This window comes from Pan paniscus, chromosome 6 (genome assembly GCF_029289425.2).
Source record: "Pan paniscus chromosome 6, NHGRI_mPanPan1-v2.0_pri, whole genome shotgun sequence".
NCBI classification, from domain to species: Eukaryota; Metazoa; Chordata; class Mammalia; order Primates; family Hominidae; genus Pan; species Pan paniscus.
This window is the reverse complement of record NC_073255.2, coordinates 187,131,899-187,150,954: the sequence shown is the minus strand read 5'-3', so window position 1 is coordinate 187,150,954 and position 19,056 is coordinate 187,131,899. Positions and strand designations below refer to the sequence as shown.

At 42.2% G+C, this 19,056-nt stretch overlaps 1 protein-coding gene across 1 annotated transcript; it reads right to left on the bottom strand.

Annotated features, from left to right (window-relative positions):
- Positions 1-14,256: 14,256 nt before the first annotated feature.
- Positions 14,257-18,825, bottom strand: GIMAP1 (GTPase, IMAP family member 1). The gene is made up of 3 exons (XM_008967932.4): positions 18,722-18,825; positions 16,336-16,384; positions 14,257-15,378 (listed from the first exon to the last, which is right to left on the bottom strand). The coding sequence occupies exons 2-3, from the start codon at positions 16,376-16,378 to the stop codon at positions 14,501-14,503; spliced, it is 921 nt and encodes a 306-aa protein (XP_008966180.2). The 5' UTR covers positions 16,379-16,384; positions 18,722-18,825; the 3' UTR covers positions 14,257-14,500.
- Between the last annotated feature and the right edge of the window lie 231 nt (positions 18,826-19,056).

Below are 19,056 nucleotides of genomic sequence, written 5' to 3'. Positions count from 1 at the left end.
ATGATGAAATGTGTTAACTGGTCTCTATCAGTTTTCTGGGTGAGATCGTGGGCTTTTTAGAGGCCAGGGACTGTCTTTAGGTCAGTATCTTGCTAGAACTTAGCCCTAGAAAGTGCTCAAAAATACTTACTGAGTAAATGAGTAAAACATACAACTTAAATGCTCTAACTCTTCCCTCATGTCCCCTTTTGTAGTTACATTTAGTGCTAGAAGAATAATCTTAGGTAGCTACTTTCAGAAAGTAGGGTTGTAGAAATTCGTATATATCCAGATATGAAAGGATTTCCAAAACTAGACTCTTTGTGCCTTTTTCCACACCCTCTCTATTCCTCTGTTCAGATTTGCAAAACAAACAAACCCCCAGGAAACCTGGGATACCGAGGAAGTGGCCATTTTCCCTACCCTTCTGTTTGACACCAAATTCAATCCCTTTTCAGCCTGGACAGAGACAGTTCTCTACCAAACCTGACATAGTACAAAATATGATGAATCATTACTGAAAGCATGTCTCTATCCATCCCCAGCCACCTCTGCTATCCCTGCTTTCTCTCTGTGATGCTCCCTGGTGCACAGAACTGAGCACGCTGAGTTGCAACTCATGTGCTCTAGTTATGCGATGAAGTTTCTGGAGTTCTGAGCGCAGTAGCCATCTCAGAGTAGATACCTGTAGGCTGCCCTGAGAATCAGCTTTATTAAGCTGAGGAGATGCTAAAGCTCCATCTCGGAGACATTTTGGGAAGCCACCTTCCCTACCAACTTGGAGTGATTCAAGGACCCCTGGGTTCATGCCTTGGACCTTCTGTTTGAAATGGGAGACAGACAATTATTGCCTTCTGATGAAGGAGGAAAGGAGAAACAGGGAAAGAGGAGGCATGGCATTTACCACTTTCTCCTGAGCCACTGGGCTGAGGTCCTAGGTGACCAACTGCCTAACTTGCCCTGAATTTGACTGGATTTAGTACTACAAGGCCCACGTCCTGGGAAACCCCTTAGTTCCAGTCAAACTGAGCCTGTTGGTCACCACAAGGTCTCCTAACACTTAGTCATGTTTGCTGTCTTTCACCGTCTGGCCTCTGTCTCTTCATCCATCATCTCACCCTATTCCATGAAGGTCTCCTATGAACATGACTAGTGGGAAATGTGGAAATGAAACCCCAAGTCAGGGTTGGGGGGCGCTGAAGCCAAATGCTGAAGTGTGATTTCTCTTCCTTGTCGGTAGTCACTCTAAAAAAAGTTCTTTCTTGGAACTTTTTTTTAGAACATTGTGTTCTTATGAAAATCAAAGAGCAGGTAAAAGATGCTGAAAAAAAGTATTAAAATGCAGGCATTTCTATATTATCAACATTATTATTTCCTTTGTGTCTGGACAAGGTCATGGCTACTCTTTTCAGGGCTGAGAGGGGCCAGGTCAGGGGTGCCTCTAATTGAGGGTGAGGAAAGGAGCCTCCTGGATAAGGGTGCTCTACAAAGACCACAACTGCTGAAGAGGCTTCACGGTGGGGGCGGAGATCATCTAGGGGTGAATCCAGGAGGTAGAGTTGAGGATTCAGAAACATCCAGGTCAATTAAAGGGGCCACTATTTGAGCCCACAGTTGACATACAACATGGAGGAAGGATTAACGATGCCATGAAGTACACTCTAAGTATCTAAATATTGCATCTTTTGAAGCAAATTTACCCTATTCTCCTGAGCCTTTGCACCACACCAGCCCTAATGGGTGGTAAGTCCAGACAGCACCTATGGGAAGCAGACAAAAAGCCACCCTTGTAAGGAATCTGAAATCTTATTAGAGAGACAAGGCTTATGCAAATGAAAGACAATGAGTAAGGGTCCCAAATGAATGTTTTGGACAAGTGTATTTCATACACCCCATTATAGAGCATTAAAACATGAAATAGAGTAGAATAGAAACTGTAGAAATTAATCACACAAAATATGAGTGTATGTAAGCTCTGGGAAGCAGTATAAAACTGAGGGTCATGGTAAAAAATACATGAAAGCACAGTTTTAGACAATGTATCAAGCAGGATTTTGGGAAGAAAAGGGGTCAAAACGGACCAACCCCAAGGAGAAAGCCCTGAGGTGTGGAGTAGAACTTGGACATGTGATCAAGGTTGACTGGAGGTGGAGAAGGGGCCCTTTGAAGCGGTTATTTTAAAGGAAGCAGAGAGTATGTAGGTGTCAGGGCAGGACAGTGCCTAGAGCAGGTTTAAGAGCTTGTTGTCATGACCTCTGGAGTTGTCTGGGTAGCTGATGTCTAGTTGTCTAATTCCATAGCATTGCATCTAGAGTAGAACCTTCACCCATTTAGTTAGCCCAAAAGGCCAAGAGGGAGGAGCAGGACTGAATGCATGCCTTGACGCTCTCCTCTAGTTGTTTATTAGATGGGTTAGATGAGGTCCAGATGGGATGACAAGGTCCCTGAAGATTTCCTGGCTGGCATCATGGAGGACAGCTCCTGTTGCATCTGGAGTGGGGTGGACCCTCCTGAAAGCCTAATGAGACCCTCCCCTACCCTGACATTATCACCTGCAACTAACTGAATGTCTCCGGGTGAGCGTCTTGGGATCCACAAGCTGATATCTTCCTGTCACGAATAATGTTTCTGAGCTTGCTGAGGTGTACCCTCACCAGGCTGATTTCCTTTTGAGTCATTACATTGGAAATTCTCGGCCCTTGAGCTGTCAATCAATTATAGGTTTGTTGAGATATTTTCCCCCTCACCCCTCCGAGGGGAGACAAAGAGCCCCCCAAAACCCCAAGGTGGCTCAAGGCCTGAGATCAGTTGCATCTGAGGTTGAGAGCAGCCTCTTCTGTTTACACACTATGCTGTGACAAATGTTACCATGTGGACATCGACATGAAAAAGTTGGGAAGCTCTACTTTTGATGAAAAAAGTATAATATACAAAGTCCTGCTGTCTGGGTCTTGCTTTCCTTCTGTCTGAAATTACTGTTGACATTTGACATCATGGGGTATCAGAGTTACCAACAGGCACATCTGTAGGACTGGCCCAGGCTTCTTGGGGTGCACATTGTCTTTTAACATATCCCACCCCAAGATCTCTGGTTCCTCCTCTCCTGAAGCTATCAGACCTTACACACAGTCAGGAGATTCCGTCAGATTCTGCCCCAGGCAGTGCTTCCAAGCTGCCCCACGGTCTCTGTCAAGGCCAGGTTTTCCCAGACCCAGGACATGGGGTTCCTGGCCTGGGGATGCTTCTGTATCCTGAGAGCCTAAGCAAGGACCACAGTGGCTGCCTATTTGCTTTTTCAGAGAAGGGAAAACACAGCAAGAGCAATGATAAAAAGTGGAGGCAAAGCTGAACGTGTGAAGGCAGTTGATTTGCACAAGAAGCATTAGAAACAGTTCAGTGACAACATTAGAAGTCATACCTCCTGTGGCTTTTCTATGAAAACTACAGCCTGTGCTGCCATAAGCCTCATGGAGACTTGCATGCACACGTCTGCCATTTGAGTTTAACCCAGTGAATAACTGAGTTGTGTGGAAGGGAAAGGAAAAAGGCACAGGCACAGAAGGTGAGAGCTAGAAGAATCTTGGGGATCATGTAAACTAGTCCTTTCCTCCCCCATATTACAGATAAGGAGACTGCAGTCTAGAGAAACGGTTTTCAGAAGACCACATTAGTTAATTTTAGTATATGGCGTGAGATATAAATCAAGTTTTTTTTGCAAATATATGTCCAGTTTTTCATTCCATCAACTTATCTTGCAGGGAATATCCTTTTTTATTAAATTACTTTGGTACCCTTTCAAAAATTAATTGATCATATATATATGTCTATTTCTGAACTGTATTCTGTTCCATTGATCTTTATGTCTGATTTTCACCAGTACCTCACTGTTATGATGATGGCAGCTATATATAAATCTTGTGATCAGGAAGTGGAAATTCTCTTTTTCTTAAAATGGTTTTGGTTTTTAAATACAAATTTTAGAATCAGCTTGAAAAATATATAAGAAAATCCTTCCAGATTTTGATTGTGATTGCATGACTCTACAGATTCATTTGGAAATAATTGATATCTGAATAATATTGAATCTTCTGATTCATGGACATGGCATAATATTGTTCCAGTTATTTAGGTCTTGTTTGATTTTCCTCATCAATGTTTTGTAGTTTTCAGTGTAAAAACCTTAGATTAATCCCAATATTTTATAATTTTAATGGTACTATAAAAGGTATTGATGATTTAATTTCAGTTTCCAGTCATTCATTACAAGTATGCAAGAATATAATTGATTTTTGTTTGTTGACCTTATATTTTCTGACCTTGTTAGTTTATTAATTCTAGAATTTTTTCTTGATTGAGATTTTCATCATAGAAAATTATGTCATCTGCAAATAAAAACAGTTTTTATTCTGTTCTTTCCAATCTGTGTGCTTTTAATTTCTTTTCTTCACCTCCTTTCACTGGCAGGGTCTCTATCAAAACATTAAATTGGAGTGGCAATGAAGGACATTCTGGCCTTTTCCTGAACTTAAGGGAATGTATCCAGTCTTGTACCTTCCATATTCTTACGGATTTTCTGTCTACATGTTTTATTGATTACTGAGAAAGAAGGTTTAAAGTATCCAAGTATAATTTTGGATTTGTCTATGTATCTTTTTGGTTTCTTTAGTTTTGCTTCATGTATTTTGAAGCTCTGTTTTTAGGTGCAAATATTCTAAGGATTCTTATATTTTTCTGATACATTAACACATTTATCATCATGTAATGTCCATCTTTATCCTTGACAATATTCCTTGCTCTGTGGACTACGGATCTATATTATATTAATGTAGGTTCTCCAGCTTTCTTTTGATGAGTGTTTTCATGATGTTTATTTCCTCATTCTTTTACTTTTAAGCCATCTCTATGACTGTGATAGGCAGAATTCTAAGGTGGGCTCCAAGATTCCCATAAACTAGTATACATGCCCTGGATAATCTCTTCCTCTTTAGTGTGGGAAGACCTGTGAATAGAATGAATGACATTCCTATGATTGGTTTACATGGTAGAAGTGAAGGGATTTTGCAAATTTAATTAAAGTCTCTAATCAGCTAGTTTTGCATTAGTTAAAGGGGAGATTATTCTGGGTAGGTCTCACCTAATTAAAAGAAGCCTTAAAAGCAAGAGATACTTCCAGCTTTTAAGAAAGCAAACATTCATGCTTTAAACTGCCTGTGAATATATGGAGAGGGGCAGCCTCTAGGATCTACCCACAACAACAGTCTTTCAACCACAAACAACTGAATTCTGCCAACAACCCGAATGAAGTTGGAAAAGGACCCTGAGCTCCAAATGGCAGCATGGGTAAGACTTCCATTTCAGCTTCACAAAACCCTGAGTAGAGGTTCCATCTAAGCCATGTCTGGATTCCTGTGCTAGGCTGTTTTTGCATTGCTATAGAGAAATACTGAGACTGAGTAATTTATAAAGAAAATACATTTATTTTGGCTGACAGTTTGCAGGCTGTGCAGGAAGCACAGTGCTGGCATCTGCTTCTGGTGAGGGCCTCAGGAGGCTTCCAATCATTGTGGAAGACAAAGGGGAGCCTGCACGTCACACGATGAGAGTAACAGCAAAGTGTGGGGGAGGTGCTACACACTTCCAAATAACCAGGTCTCACTCACTGCAGTGAGGACAGCACCAATCCTTCTATGAAGGATCCACTCCCATGACCCAAACACTTCCCACCAGGTCCTGCCTCTAACATTAGAGATTACATTTCAACATGAGAAATGAGGGGCCAAACATTCCAAAAATATCAACTCTTGATCCACAGAAACTGTGAGATAATAATTGTGTGTTGTTGTAAGTTGTCACATTTGTGGTAATTTGTTATGCAGCAATAGATAACCAATTCAGTCATTATATTTAAAGTGCATTTTTTTGTAGATAGCATATGGTTGAATCTTATGGTTTTCTTGTGGTTTTAACCAATCTAAATGGATTTTAGATCATTTATCACAATCTACCTATAAAAATTTCAGGCCACTTCACATATATTTTAAGAAAGTTACAATAGTGTATTTGCAATTCGTCCTTCCCATTTTTATATTATTGTTGTAAACTTTTACATATTTTATAACTTCCCTAATACACTATTACTATTTTTGTTAGAGCTATAAAATGTAAAATAAATTTCTTTTATATTTGTATTTATTTTTTCCATTTCTAGGGCTTTTCATTTCTTTGTGTAGATTCAAATTTCTATCTGGTGTCATATTCATTCCTTCTGCCTGAAAAACTTCTTTTAACATTTCTTATAGTGAAGATAAGTTGATAATTAATTGTTCCAGCTTTTGTTAGATTCTTTATTTCACCATCATATTAGAAAGATTTTTGCTGGCTATAACATTCTGGGTAGTTTTTTGTATTTCAGTATTATAAAGATGCTATTCAATTGTGTTCTGAATTGTAGTTTCTGACAAAAAAATCAGCTGTAATTCTAATATTTATTCTTCTCATATAATGTCCTTTCCCCCTAGTTATATTTAAGACTTCCTCTTTATCATTGGTTCTCAACAGTTTAAGTATAAAATGTCTAGATTTTCTGTTTTGCTTTGTTATATGTTTACCCTGCTTGGAGCTCTCTGTTTCTTGGATCTGTAGTTTGGTGTCCTTCAATACTTTTAGAAAAGTCTTAACCATTTCCTTTTCAAATATTTCTTCTATCCATTCTCCCTTTTTGACAGGTATGTTAAACTGCTTGATATAATTTCATAACTCCTAGATATTGTTTTCCCCTCATTTGTTTTTCTCCTTTTGCTCAGTTTGAACAATTTCTATTAACTTATTTTCAATTTCACTGTTTCCTTCCTCAACTGTGTCAAGTCTACTGATGTAACCCTTAAGGAATACTTCATTTCTCATAGAATGTTTTTAATTTCTAACATTTACATTTGACTCTTATAGTTTCCATCTCTCTGTTGAAATGCCTAAAATTTTATTACATGTTGTCTACATTTTTCACTTCGTCCTTTAGCATAGTAATCATAATTATTTTAAAGTCCCTGTCCCACTTCTGGATTATTTCTGAGTCTGGTTCTGTGGATTGTTTTGTCCTTTTATTATGGATTATTATACTTTTGCTTTTCTGAATACATTATAACTTTATTAAATTGTAAATATGCACAGTAGGAAAGTAGATTGGGATAAATAGTATTTATACCTAGAATGGTTATGCCTCTTCTTCTGTCAGGCTGCTAGTGTTCAGTTGAGTCAATCTAATTAAGAGTTGAACTGGGTTGGGGTTGTTGCTATGGTTACCTTCAGTGCATCTTAGGTTTTTAATTTGTTTAGTGTTGCCTTGTGCTTAGGTGGGGACTGAAATGCCACAGGGCTTTACCTGGTGTTCCTGTTCCATTCACCCTCAGATTTCAGTTATCTCTGCATAACTCCACTTCATAGAGGGTGGTTCCAGGCTTTGACACTTCCCTGTAGTAGACTGGATTGCTTGTTAATCACCCAGTATTTTTTTAGATATATGGCAAGGGCAGGGAAGTGTTCTTTGTTGTTCTTACATAGCTTCAGTCTTAGGCATGCCCTATGTGCCTGGGCTTTGGGCACTGGGCTTTCTCAGTGATCCTGACCTTCTTCCTAATGGCAGCTGTATTCGTGAGGGTTCTCCAAAAATAGAGAACCCATTGTGTGTGCGTGCGTGCGTGTGTGTGTGTGTAGTTGGTCTGCATGATTATGGAGGCTGAGAGCCCCATAATATGCTGTCTGTGAGCTGGAGAACTAGGAAAGCTGATGGTGTAATCCAATCTAAGTTTGAAGGCCTGAGAACCAGGGAAGCTGATGATGTAACTCTCCCAGTTTGAGGCCAAAGGTCCAAGAACCAGGTGTGTGTGTGGGAGGTTGTTGGTGTAAGTCCAAGAGTTCAAAGGCTTGAGAACCAGGAGCTCCATTGTTTGAAGGCAGGAGAAGATGGATGTCCCAGCTCGAGAGGAGAGAATGAATTGCCCTTTGCTGCCTTTTTGTTCTATTTGGAACTTCAACAGACTAGACGATGTCTGCCCATATTGGTGATGGCAGAACTTCTTTACTCGTTTGAATCTACGGATTCAAATGCTAATCTCTTCTGGAAACACCTTCACAAACACACACAGAAATAATATCTTACTAGCTATCTAGGCATCCTTTAGTTCAATCAAGCTGACACATAAAATTAACTATCACAGAATCCAGGGTGTTCTTTGTATATGTGTAATAGAAGTCTTGTGCAGAACAGGTTTTTTTTTGCCTCTTTTTAGAAGTCAGTTGTCAGTCCAATTTTCACTCTTTTATAATATGTCTTTTTTCTGCTTTAAGTTTATTGGTTTAATTGAATTAGTGGATTGATATATTTTATCTGTTCTGGAAAATTCTGTTTTCAGATATTGTCTTAACTCCTGTTTTTCTATTCCTTTTTTCTTTTTGCCTTATCTCTGTGAACCTATGTTTTTCTATTCTTTCAGAATGATGATTAATATGTTAAATCTTCTCACTCTTTTCTCTATATTTCTTACCCTCTCTCCACATTGCCTATCTATTTGGTATCTCTGGGCTGCATTCCGTATTTTCTTCTATCCTGATTCTCTCTTCAGCACTGTTTAATCCATTAAATCTGTCCACTGAGTTGTTAATTTCAGTTATATAAGTTCAGGTTTGTGAAGGAGGAAACACCAAAACTGGATTGGATGTACAAAAAATTTAATGGAGGCAGAAGCATGTAGAGGGAAGGATAGATTTCAGACCATAATGGTTTGACACCTGTGAAGGGAGAGTGGAAAGAAAGAAGGTTTGGTTAGGAAGAGTCGTGGGCAGTGCAGTTCCAGGAAAGATTCAGAGAGCCAAGAGAGAGTCTTTGAGCCAAGCCACCAGTTAGAGGAAGCTCATGTCTTTCCAGGAGGAGCCTGAGTACCCTCACCATGCCAATGTGCTAGCTCACTGGCTGGGAGCAGTCTGCAGGTGGCATGCCTTTGGCACAAACATGGTGGTGGGTCCAGAGGGACAGAAGCAGAGCCATTTACCAATCATACTCTCCAGAGCTGGTGACATGGGTGGCATGTTTTATGGCTGCCACATTCCGTTTGTCAATTCTAATAGTTTTATTTGGTATGTTTGCAAATGTATCATGTCAGTTTTATATTTTCCTATTTTCTGAAGACATTTTAAAGATTGCTTAAAAATTGTCTTAGATATTGTAAGTATACTTATTTTACACCCATATCTGATCATTATAGTATCTCAAGTTTTTGCTTATTTGTTTCTGTTACTTTTTGTTTGGTTTTCTCATTGCATCATGTTTCTTTTGGTGTTTGGTTTTCTCTGAGTGCTAGACATTACATTTAAAAAGAAGTGTTCAAGGGAAAATTTAAGGCCCAAAATATTAGTATCATCCTCCAGGTAGAATTCCTTTTTAATGCCAAATCTTGAGACACTATTGGAGAAAGACCGCTTTAATCAAGTCTAAGGACACTCACACTACCAGTCTACAGGAAGGATGATTTACATCTGAGAATTTATCACTTTAGGATCCTTTTTTTCTTTTTTCTTTTTTTTGAGATGGAGTCTCACTCTGTCACCCAGGCTGGAGTGCAATGGCACGATCTCGGCTCACTGCAACCTCTGCCTCCCATGTTCAAGCAATTCTTCTGCCACAGCCTCCCAAGTAGCTGGGATTACAGACATGCACCACCATGCCTGGCTAATTTTTTGTATTTTTAGTAGAGACGTGGTCTTACCAGGTTGGCCAGCCTGGTCTCAAACTCCTGACTTCAGGTGATCCGCCTGCCTCAGCCTCCCAAAGTTCTGGGATTACAGGCGGGCTCCTTTCTAAAAGTAAGGCGAGGATGACATTCTTCACTTTGGATGGATTGTGGATTTTACTTTTATCCTGATTATCCTATAAAATTACCAAATCCCAAATTGTGGCTCCATCTTTAAGCTGTTTCTACTTGACCTGAAAATACCCTAAGGGCAAAAGTGGCTGCTTATCAGGCTTAGGTTTCTGGGTTTTCAATTTTCTTAGGTTTGTTCTAGAAATTCCTCACTCTTTTGTTAGGTCTTTGAAGCTTACTATTTAATTTATTTTATCCAGAGTGTTAACACTATTCTCTATGGGAGTATTGTACTAATTATCTAGCCACCTTTACCATAAGATCTATGTTCCATTGATTTTTTTTTTTTTTTTTGAGATGGAGTCTTGTCCTGTCACCCAGACTGGAGTGCAGCAGCACGATCTTGGCTCACTGCAACCTCCGCCTCCCGGGCTCAAGTGATTCTCCTGCCTCAGCCTCCTGAGTAGCTGGGACTACAGGCTTGCACCACCACACCCGGCTCATTTTTTTTTTTCTTTTTTGGTATTTTTAGTAGAGATGGGGTTTCACCATGTTGGCCAGGATGGTCTCGATCTCCTGACCTCATTATCCACCCACCTTGGCCTCCCAAAGTGCTGGGATTACAGGCGTGAGCCAATGCACCCGGCCTCCATTGATCTTATTGATTCTGAGTAACCCTAACTGAGCATCAGAGACAATCTTGATCTAGGTCTTCATGTGCAAGCTGTTATAGAGGGACCTACAGAGAATATTAGTTATCTCCTTTAACACAAGAAAGAATCAGTGGCTTTCCAAGAAGAAGGCCTTCTCTGCCTACTGGAGACAAATTCTGGTAATTCAGGCTTAAAACTTGGAGTTGATCCTTCTGCAGAACTGGAAGTCAGAAAGTCTTTCTTTCCTTTTTATTTCTTGAGATTGAGATGTCTATCCTTGTGTGTGTGTGTGTGTGTGCGTGCGTTTGCATGCATGCAAGTGTGTGTGTTTAATTTTTGAGCGGTGGTATGCAATTCTCTTCAGTGTTCATCATGATACATTCTGCTAGCATGTAGTAGAAAAGATAGTCTAGGAGTCTTCAGACGTATGAAGTCAAGAGGATATGCACAATATAACACCATTTTGAAAGTAAAAAAAGTCCAAGTGCCTAAACTTAGTGGTATGTAAAGAGAATTATGAGGAGGGAAAGAAAATATAAAAATATGAGAAGAATTAGGCAAAGAATGTGATTGAAAGTATAAAAATAAGACTCAAACCAATAATTATAACTAAACATCCAGTATATGGAGTGATAACTTCTTAAAGAAATAAAGAGGAGGGGACAAATTTGTAAGCATCTCAATAAAGTATTTTATTGGTAGAATAAGCAAGAACCGAATCTAGTTGCCTAAGAAGAGGCCAACATTGCCACTGTTAGATTAAGAATCATGGGGGAAAAATGAGTGTTGAGCCATAGTCTAGCTATAGCTTCCCCAAGAATTTACAGAAATTCTCTTCTGGGGTACTGAATCCATAGGTGAATCTCTGGAAGGAGCACTGGTATTTGTTAGGGCTACTGTGCGGGCTGGAACTGAATATTGATTGTGTAAGAATATGTAAGAATGTACTCTGCCTGAAATCTTTTGCTCTAAAAGTTCATCATGGCCAACACTAGCTTTCAGAAATAAGCCAGATACAAGTCTTTTTGTGTAGAACAAAAGCTGATCCAGGTACCAGGGCATAGAAATATGAACAGAAACATTATCAGCACAGGACCCATACATTTTTATCTTCCAAGAGATAAAAGGAGAGGAGAGGAAGGGGGACAATTGAAATGGATATATATTCATACAATTTTTGAGATATTGGACAGTATTTTTACTGTGTCTGGTTAAAATTAGCAAGCAAGTTTTTCCAACAGGAGGCAGTGCTGTTTTATGCTGTAATTTAAGTATAAAATTGATTTGTGCTATCAAATCACTCAAATTACATAAGTGAGGTCACAAGGCCTAACCTTGAGCTATGGGGGAAAAAGCAACCTTTAAGCCACAGCCTAAAAAAAGACTTTACCGAAGGGAATGGTGAATGCCAACTGTTCTGTAGTAGGAGAAAAGGGTAAAATAAGCTGAAAGGGGTGGAAATACAGTAATTTGGGGGACCCTGTGCTTGAAGGGAAGTAAATTTCCTTAGGGCAGGAGAATATCATTAATACAATGGCATGCTTGCACGAAAGAATTTTCTGTTATCTATGGTAGAAAATTTAGAAAATGGTCAAAAGTCTGGTAGCTAGAAATCTAATATTAAAAAGGTACAGGAAAGTCAACTTTACAATTCATTTTCCAAACATTTGTTGATCCCACTTTCTATGCCAGGCACTGGGTTGTATAACGGGGATACAAAGATGAAAAAAAAAAAAGATCATAATCAAAGTATCTGAAAAAGAAAACCACTAAAGAAATGTTATTGAATGTAAAGGAAAACTGTAACTTCTTCAATAATACATTATTCAAATTCAAAGATGATAGCACATTTTGAGATTCAGATTGGTAATATATCTTTGATTACACTTTGCAAATGTATTTGACAATTAACCATATACTACTACTTTTTATTACTGAGGTAGGAGGCAGGACTAGACTCTGGAGGTGGGGATTGGGCTCCAGACCACACTGAAGACAAGCTGAAAGGGAAGAGGTGAAAGAGTCTCTCCATAAAACACACTCACCAGTGCCACGTCAGGTTACCATTGCTAAGGCAACAGCTGGAAGTTTTGGCTCCTTTCCATAGCAACAATCCCACGACCTGGAAGTTACGACCTTTTTTCTAGAAATTTTGGCATAATTCACCCCTAAATTTGCATATAGTTGAAAGTGGGTATAAATATGATTGCAGTACTGCTTCCGAGCTGCTACTCTGGGCACACTGCCTATGGGGAGCCCTGCTCCACAAAGCAGCTTTGTTGCTGCTGTACATTAAACCACTTTGATAGAAGTTGTTGTCTAACACCAGCAGCAGCACTGGCTCGTGCGCAAGTGGCCGTGGACGACCACGCTGTGCCCTCCCTGCTGTCCCCTCTGGTCATCAAAGGATCCTTCCCTGGCTCGAGGCCCCTGCATGGGCCCAGAAAGGCTGCTGAGGAAGCGAAAGGCAGGAATTAAACATGGGTTTTTCTTGAGCCACGCTTCAAAAAGTCCAACTCCCTGCAGCGGTCACCAAGGCCCTCAGGACCCCTCACCACAGCCTGCCCGAAGCCCGCAACCCACCTGGAACCTCCTGCAGTCCTTAGCCTGACCTGGCAATTGTACGCATGCTTGCAGACCCCTTCTTCCCAACGTGTGCTGGGGAAGACCCTAGGGCGCCTGCGCACACTCCCTCCTCCTCTTCCTCTTGAATAGAGCTAATGTCAATACCTGCTTCCCATGTCTCCATGACCTCACTAGAGGCTGGCTGATTTAAAGACAATGAGTTCCCTTAAAGGGTTCTCATTATGCTCAGAAATAGAAATAAGGAAATCCTATTGTTTGATTCGCACAACCAGTCAGCGGCACATTTTCTAATCACGTGGCATTCGAGAACCTTCCTGGACAGGCCCACCCCGAAAAAACCGGATGCTTTCGCCTCACAGCATAGGATGCTCAGGTGTCTGCAGTCTCAGCCTATGCACCTGGCGCTCTGCCTCTTCTCCATAACCAGAGAGGAGCTCGAGATACAGACTGTGTGTGTGTGTGTGTGTGTGATAAAAATATGAATAACCATATAGAAGATATTATATGTTATTTTCCCAATATCCTACTCTTTTTCTTTTTCTTTTTCTTTTTTTTTGAGACAGATTCTTGCTTTGTTACCCAGCCTGGAGTGCAGTGGCACGATCTCGGCTCACTGCATCAAGTGATTCTCCCGCCTCAGCCTCCTGAATGGCTGGGATTACAGGCGAGTGCTATCATGCCTGGCTAATTTTTGTATTTTTAGTAGAGATGGGGTTTCGCCATGTTGGTCAGGCTGGTCTCGAACTCCTGACCTCAGGTGATCCACCCGCCTCGACCTCCCAAAGTGTTGGGATTACAGGCGTGAGCCACCTCGCCCGGCCCTTACTTCATTTTGGAATGCCATGAACCATAATATGTTCTAGAAAAGTGGAAACTGTTATTTTCCACTTTGTAACAGTACAGTTACATTCATCTTTTTGGTAGTAAATCATTGTACTATAAACTGATGTCTCAGAAGTAACATTCACGTGTGTAACCCCCACATTTCTTTTACTGATGCTAAAAGTCTACAAGGATCACAAAGGAACCTATCTACCCATGTATAAGAACTAGAAAATTATCAAGGAGGGGCAGTCTAAATTTTTTAAAAAGCTCGAAAATAATGGCACTTGTTTTCCCTGTGCCATGCGTTTGTCCCCACTACAAGCTACTTGACATTAGACTACCAAAACTACCAAAGGAAGTTATTGTTAGACGAATTTATTTTAAAACTCTGCATACACATCATTTAAAATGAGTTAAAAACTTAAAAAGTGAACTCTGAGCCTTGGCAAAGTTGCAAAGATGATGCAGCATTCAAAGTTTTCTGTGTCATTAAAACTATGCCTGAAACTACAGGATTCCTTCCGTTGGAATGAAGTTTTCCCTTCAGCTCCAAGAATTCAGCCTCTCTTAACCAAGTTGCCTTCAGTTTTAGGACCTGCGCTGTTAGTCAGGCCCGACCTCCGCAGCGGCCTCCGACCACCGCCTGTGGAGCAGCACCCAGAACAGGAGCGCGCCCCCCAGCAGCAGGGCCAGGCCCAGCCTCCAGCTCCTGGGGGACTTCAGCCACTTCCACAGCCGGGCCGACAGCCAGGCGCCCCACGGCCTCCTCCGCACCCTGGCTGCCACGCGCTCCGCCACCCGCCGGAGCCGCTCCTCAGGGCCTGCCCAGCGCAGCACCTGCGCCAGCTCATACACCTCGTTGGAGTAATGGGCGCCCTTGTGCTCCCGCACCAGGCCCTCCACCATCTCCAGCAGCTGCTCCACCTGGGCTTCCTGCTCCCGGCCGGTGGCCCGGTTATCAAAGGCACAGACCCGGCCCCCGCACTCGGCCACCAGCTCGCGCAAGGCCCGGTTCTCTGTGTTGCTCACGTAATCGTGCAGGGAGCCCCCGGCCAGGTCCTCCTTCCTGGTGAAGACGATGACCATCCACTTTACGACGTCCTCCCCGAACATGTCCCTCACCTGCCTCACCGCCTGCTGGTCCTGGGCGGTGAACCGACCCAACTGGGTCACCAGGAGCAGCGCGTGGGGTCCGGGGGCCGAGAGCAGGTAGCAGTGACCTCTCTCCTCACAGCCAGGATCTGTCTTGGACACTTGGGAGCTGAAAATGTCCGGAGTGTCCACGACTTCCACGTGGCACTTGTCCCACCTGCGGCTGCCCGTGGTGCAGGCCCTGGTCACAGACGTGGCCCCCAGCCTGGAGAAGAACCGTCTCTGGCCCAGGATGCTGTTCCCAGTGGCGCTCTTCCCGGCCCCTGTTCTCCCAACAAGAATGAGCCTCCGCGTGGACTCCTGCCGGGACTGAGTGTTCTCTTCTAAACCTGTGAGACCAAGTGTTATAATCTTACTTAAGTTTAACCAACTTCCCCTTGGGAACTGGAATCTTCTTGCCTTTAGCATAAGTGGTTAAGAATAGAGATTTGAATGCCTGGGCGTTCATTTCCACCTTTTCCTTTTGTATTTGGGTTGTCTGCCTGCACCAGTAGATGCTCCAACTACAGTTGATTATCATAGAAATGCTTCTTTATCAGTCCAGCCCAATAGTTCATCTGACATTTCCGGTCATCCACACACATGCAGACATATTTATTTCATATTTGAAAATTTCGATGGACTCTGAAATATTCTCCCAGAGACCAGCCCCAGAGACAGGCAGTGGGGGCAATACTGCCTGGTAGTGAAGAGCTGTGTGGAGTCCCAGATACCCTGGTTTGAATCACAGCCCCACCACGTGCTGGTTGTGTAACCTTGGGGAAGTTGCATAATCTAAGTATTAAGCCTCTTCGGCAAAAGTGGGAGCGATAATAGAGGCCTGTTTCTCAGAGGCCTGTTGAGGGGGTGAGATAAGCCCTCTTTCCTTCTTCTCTCCTTCTCTCCCTCTTTCTCTCCTTCCTCTCTTATCTCTCTCTTAAACTGGCTGCCTAAAAAGAATATATGTTTTAACCCTCTATCCTTGTTCTCTAAACATTCTACCTCACAAATCATGTTCACTGTAGTGCATGATTTAATCCCCTCTGCACTTCTTCTGTGGTGATCGGAGTAGGTTTATTATCCTTATTTTATACCGTGGAACCAAGGGAGCAGGCTAGTCACAGAACTTAACTTCTCACAGCAGAGATCCAGCTAAAATGCAAATCTCAGGGCTGGTGCTGTTTCATCCCAGAGTTGAGACACCTCTGGAACTTATCTCTGTTCAGTCTTGAGGAAGCCCCATTCTCCTTATTACCCTAAGTTCAAGCCTAGGGGGGCAAGTATGAGGTGTAGAGATTTGGTCTTACCATAGACATTTTCTTCATCTGTCGCCATCTTCCTTCCTCCCATGCTTACCTGGAAGAGTCCCAAACACAATTTGTTAATTCATTTATTTATTCCTCAAATAGGCATAACCACCTACAGGGTGTCAGGCAAAGTCCAAAGAGCTGGTGACAGCACAGTGAAAAGACATGGTTTTTGCTTGCAAGGATCTAAAAATCTAGGTGTATGTCCTGGCAGAAGGGCACGTGGCTAGAGAGAAGACAGGTAAATTTCGTCAAATATAATACATTGTGCTAATCCTTCTTTAAGTAAGGATTATATTGGAACTTGAAAGAATGGCCTTGGAAGGGCCAACACCCTGCCCTTGAGTTGGTAGGATGCTGTGAGAACATTGCGTGAGGCTGGATTTGTCTTTTCAGGAACTCCAAAAGCAAAAAGCAGAGGGTTGGTTATAACATTTACTCAATGCCAATGGGCTTTAGGTATTACTTTTCCCCGGGTGATTCTATATCACTGACATAAGCTAGAGATATCAGGGGATTCAGCAGCTGGGGGAAGATTAGGTAAACCCTCAGAACCAGAAAATGTACCCAGTGACTTAGGCACCCACCTTCAAGTGGCTGACCTGGGAAGAAAGAAGAAAATTGGGATTTTTCTTTTGGAAATTGAACAGATCTCCCAAGTAGATCTGGAGGTCCCCTAACTCTGTTTTCTTAAAATCAAATAATTTGGTTTGTCTAGAGATGTCTAAATACGATATCTGTGCTGGAGAGACTTGAACACTTCCCTTCAACTCCTGAAGTTGCTTCCCCTCCAAATCTGATTATGCTGAAATCTAACATTGTGTAATACAGCTAAACCCTCTGTGATCCAGTTTGCCTAATCACACAAGCTCCTGAACACAAATTCACTTCTCCCTGCATCTATGTCTCCAGCCTCATTCCCAGACAATACCCCACTCGGTCAGCTACTTCACAATCAGCAGATTTCAGGGCCTTTCCAACCCACTTGGCTTTCCCTCCTAGGACTATTGATCCTCCCCAACCATCTGTCTGTGCCTCACCATCCATGTCAAACTTGTTGTGTCTTGCACCCTGGTCACTTGGATACCTGTGTTCTCTCCCATTGGCACCACACATGAAGGAAGGGCAGAGAGAGAGGCTGGCTGAGTAACTTGTCTTTGATTGAAGGACTTGGAGAACAGATTTGCCTCATATTAAATCTAGAGCTGTTTCTGTTTCTGCAGGAGCTCTACTGGCCCTCCCCAAAGCCTTCAATAAAATTCACTCCATGGGCCTTATGTGATTAATTATTTTGCTTGTAGGAATGAACAGATGATCATAAATGACATCAAAGCAGAAATGAAGAAACAGTTGCAAGATTCAGAGAAAAGAATTTAGATGAAGCAAAATGTCCTTGTCAACCAAGAAAATGAGAATTTCTTTTTCCAGTGCTGCAGAATTCTGGATAGGCCTTTGGAATTTTCCATAGTTTGGAAGAGGGGTTGAAATGATTTTAAATAGTTTTTTTTTTTAAAGGAAAGTAAGACCCAGCTGAACTCTGAGGTGACAAATGGCCCTTAATCATTGAGGAATGTACACTTATAGAATCCTATATTCCTAACACTTTAAGAGACCGCAAAGTTTATTGAGTTCTTCACCGCTCAAATGTGCTGCTTCTCAGAATTACTTGAATGTTCTTTAAAAATGTACATCTCTTGGATCCATCCTCAGAGATTCTGATTCATGAATTAAATGTTTCTGATGTCCACAGCTCAGAACTTGGACATCAGTCATTTTCGCAACCCCCTTTATTGTACAGATGGGAATTTGAAGTGTCCCCGTGGCTGGAGCAGGAGAAGCTTGAATTAAGGGAACAGATGTTTAAGGGGCCATGCAGGGAAAGGGGTTGAAGACCAAGATATTAATCTCAGATGTCTCCTCAGGGGCCCCTTCTGTGGACAGTGAGGAGGAGAGTTCAAATGTACCCAGTCTTGTCACGTCGTAACTCACTCCGAGGTTAGATGGCTTATGGGGCCATAGAAATATCTTTTGCCTTTGCTCAATAGGGAGCTTGAGGAATGTTTAATGCCTTTCAAACTGTATTTTATTCCTGGAGGTGGTTCCAGCACACTCTTTTCTTACTTTGTTAAGGGAATGTGGGAGGAGACAGGTTTCACTCCCCACCAAGAACGTGTGTGCTCCAGAGCTGGAGAAGATGATCCTAAAATTTCCTCTGAACTTTGCCTACTTAAAAACCTGGAAGTATGTCCTTGACTGTTCCAGATCTTGCTCGCCTGCATGATGCCTTGTAGAATGCAAGTGTTCAGGCAGAAAACACTCTAGGAATCATGTTCTTTCTGGTTCTCAGAGCACCCCCAGCCCCCGCCACTCCCAGGCTCAGGCTCACCTTTCCTGGTGACAGGCTCTGAAGTTGGCCACAAGAAGCCCCAACCTGCTGCTTTCCCTTCGGCTGTGAGTGCAGAAGGCTGTTTCCTCTCGGCACACGGAGGAAATCACTCAGACTTCAGAAATCAGGAAGCTCAGGGTGGGCCCCATGGTTATGGTTTAAAGAGACAGAAACATTTCCCATTGAGCTGTGGGTTGGCAATACTTCTCCTACCGACTCTACTTTCTGCTGTGACTGAGGTTATGTGTCTCCAGCAGGGCCTCATGATGTCAAATATCTTGCCATGCTCTAAGAAGGGAGGGATGTTGTAGTCCCTGAGGCCTGACTGTACTTCT

Bases quoted from the DNA above. Each gene is read 5' to 3' on its own strand.
- GIMAP1 (XM_008967932.4), bottom strand. From the start codon at position 16,378: ATGGGAGGAAGGAAGATGGCGACAGATGAAGAAAATGTCTATG. The intron at 15,379-16,335 runs GTAAGACCAAAT...TTGGTCTCACAG, and splicing joins AGATGAAGAAAATGTCTATG to GTTTAGAAGAGAACACTCAG.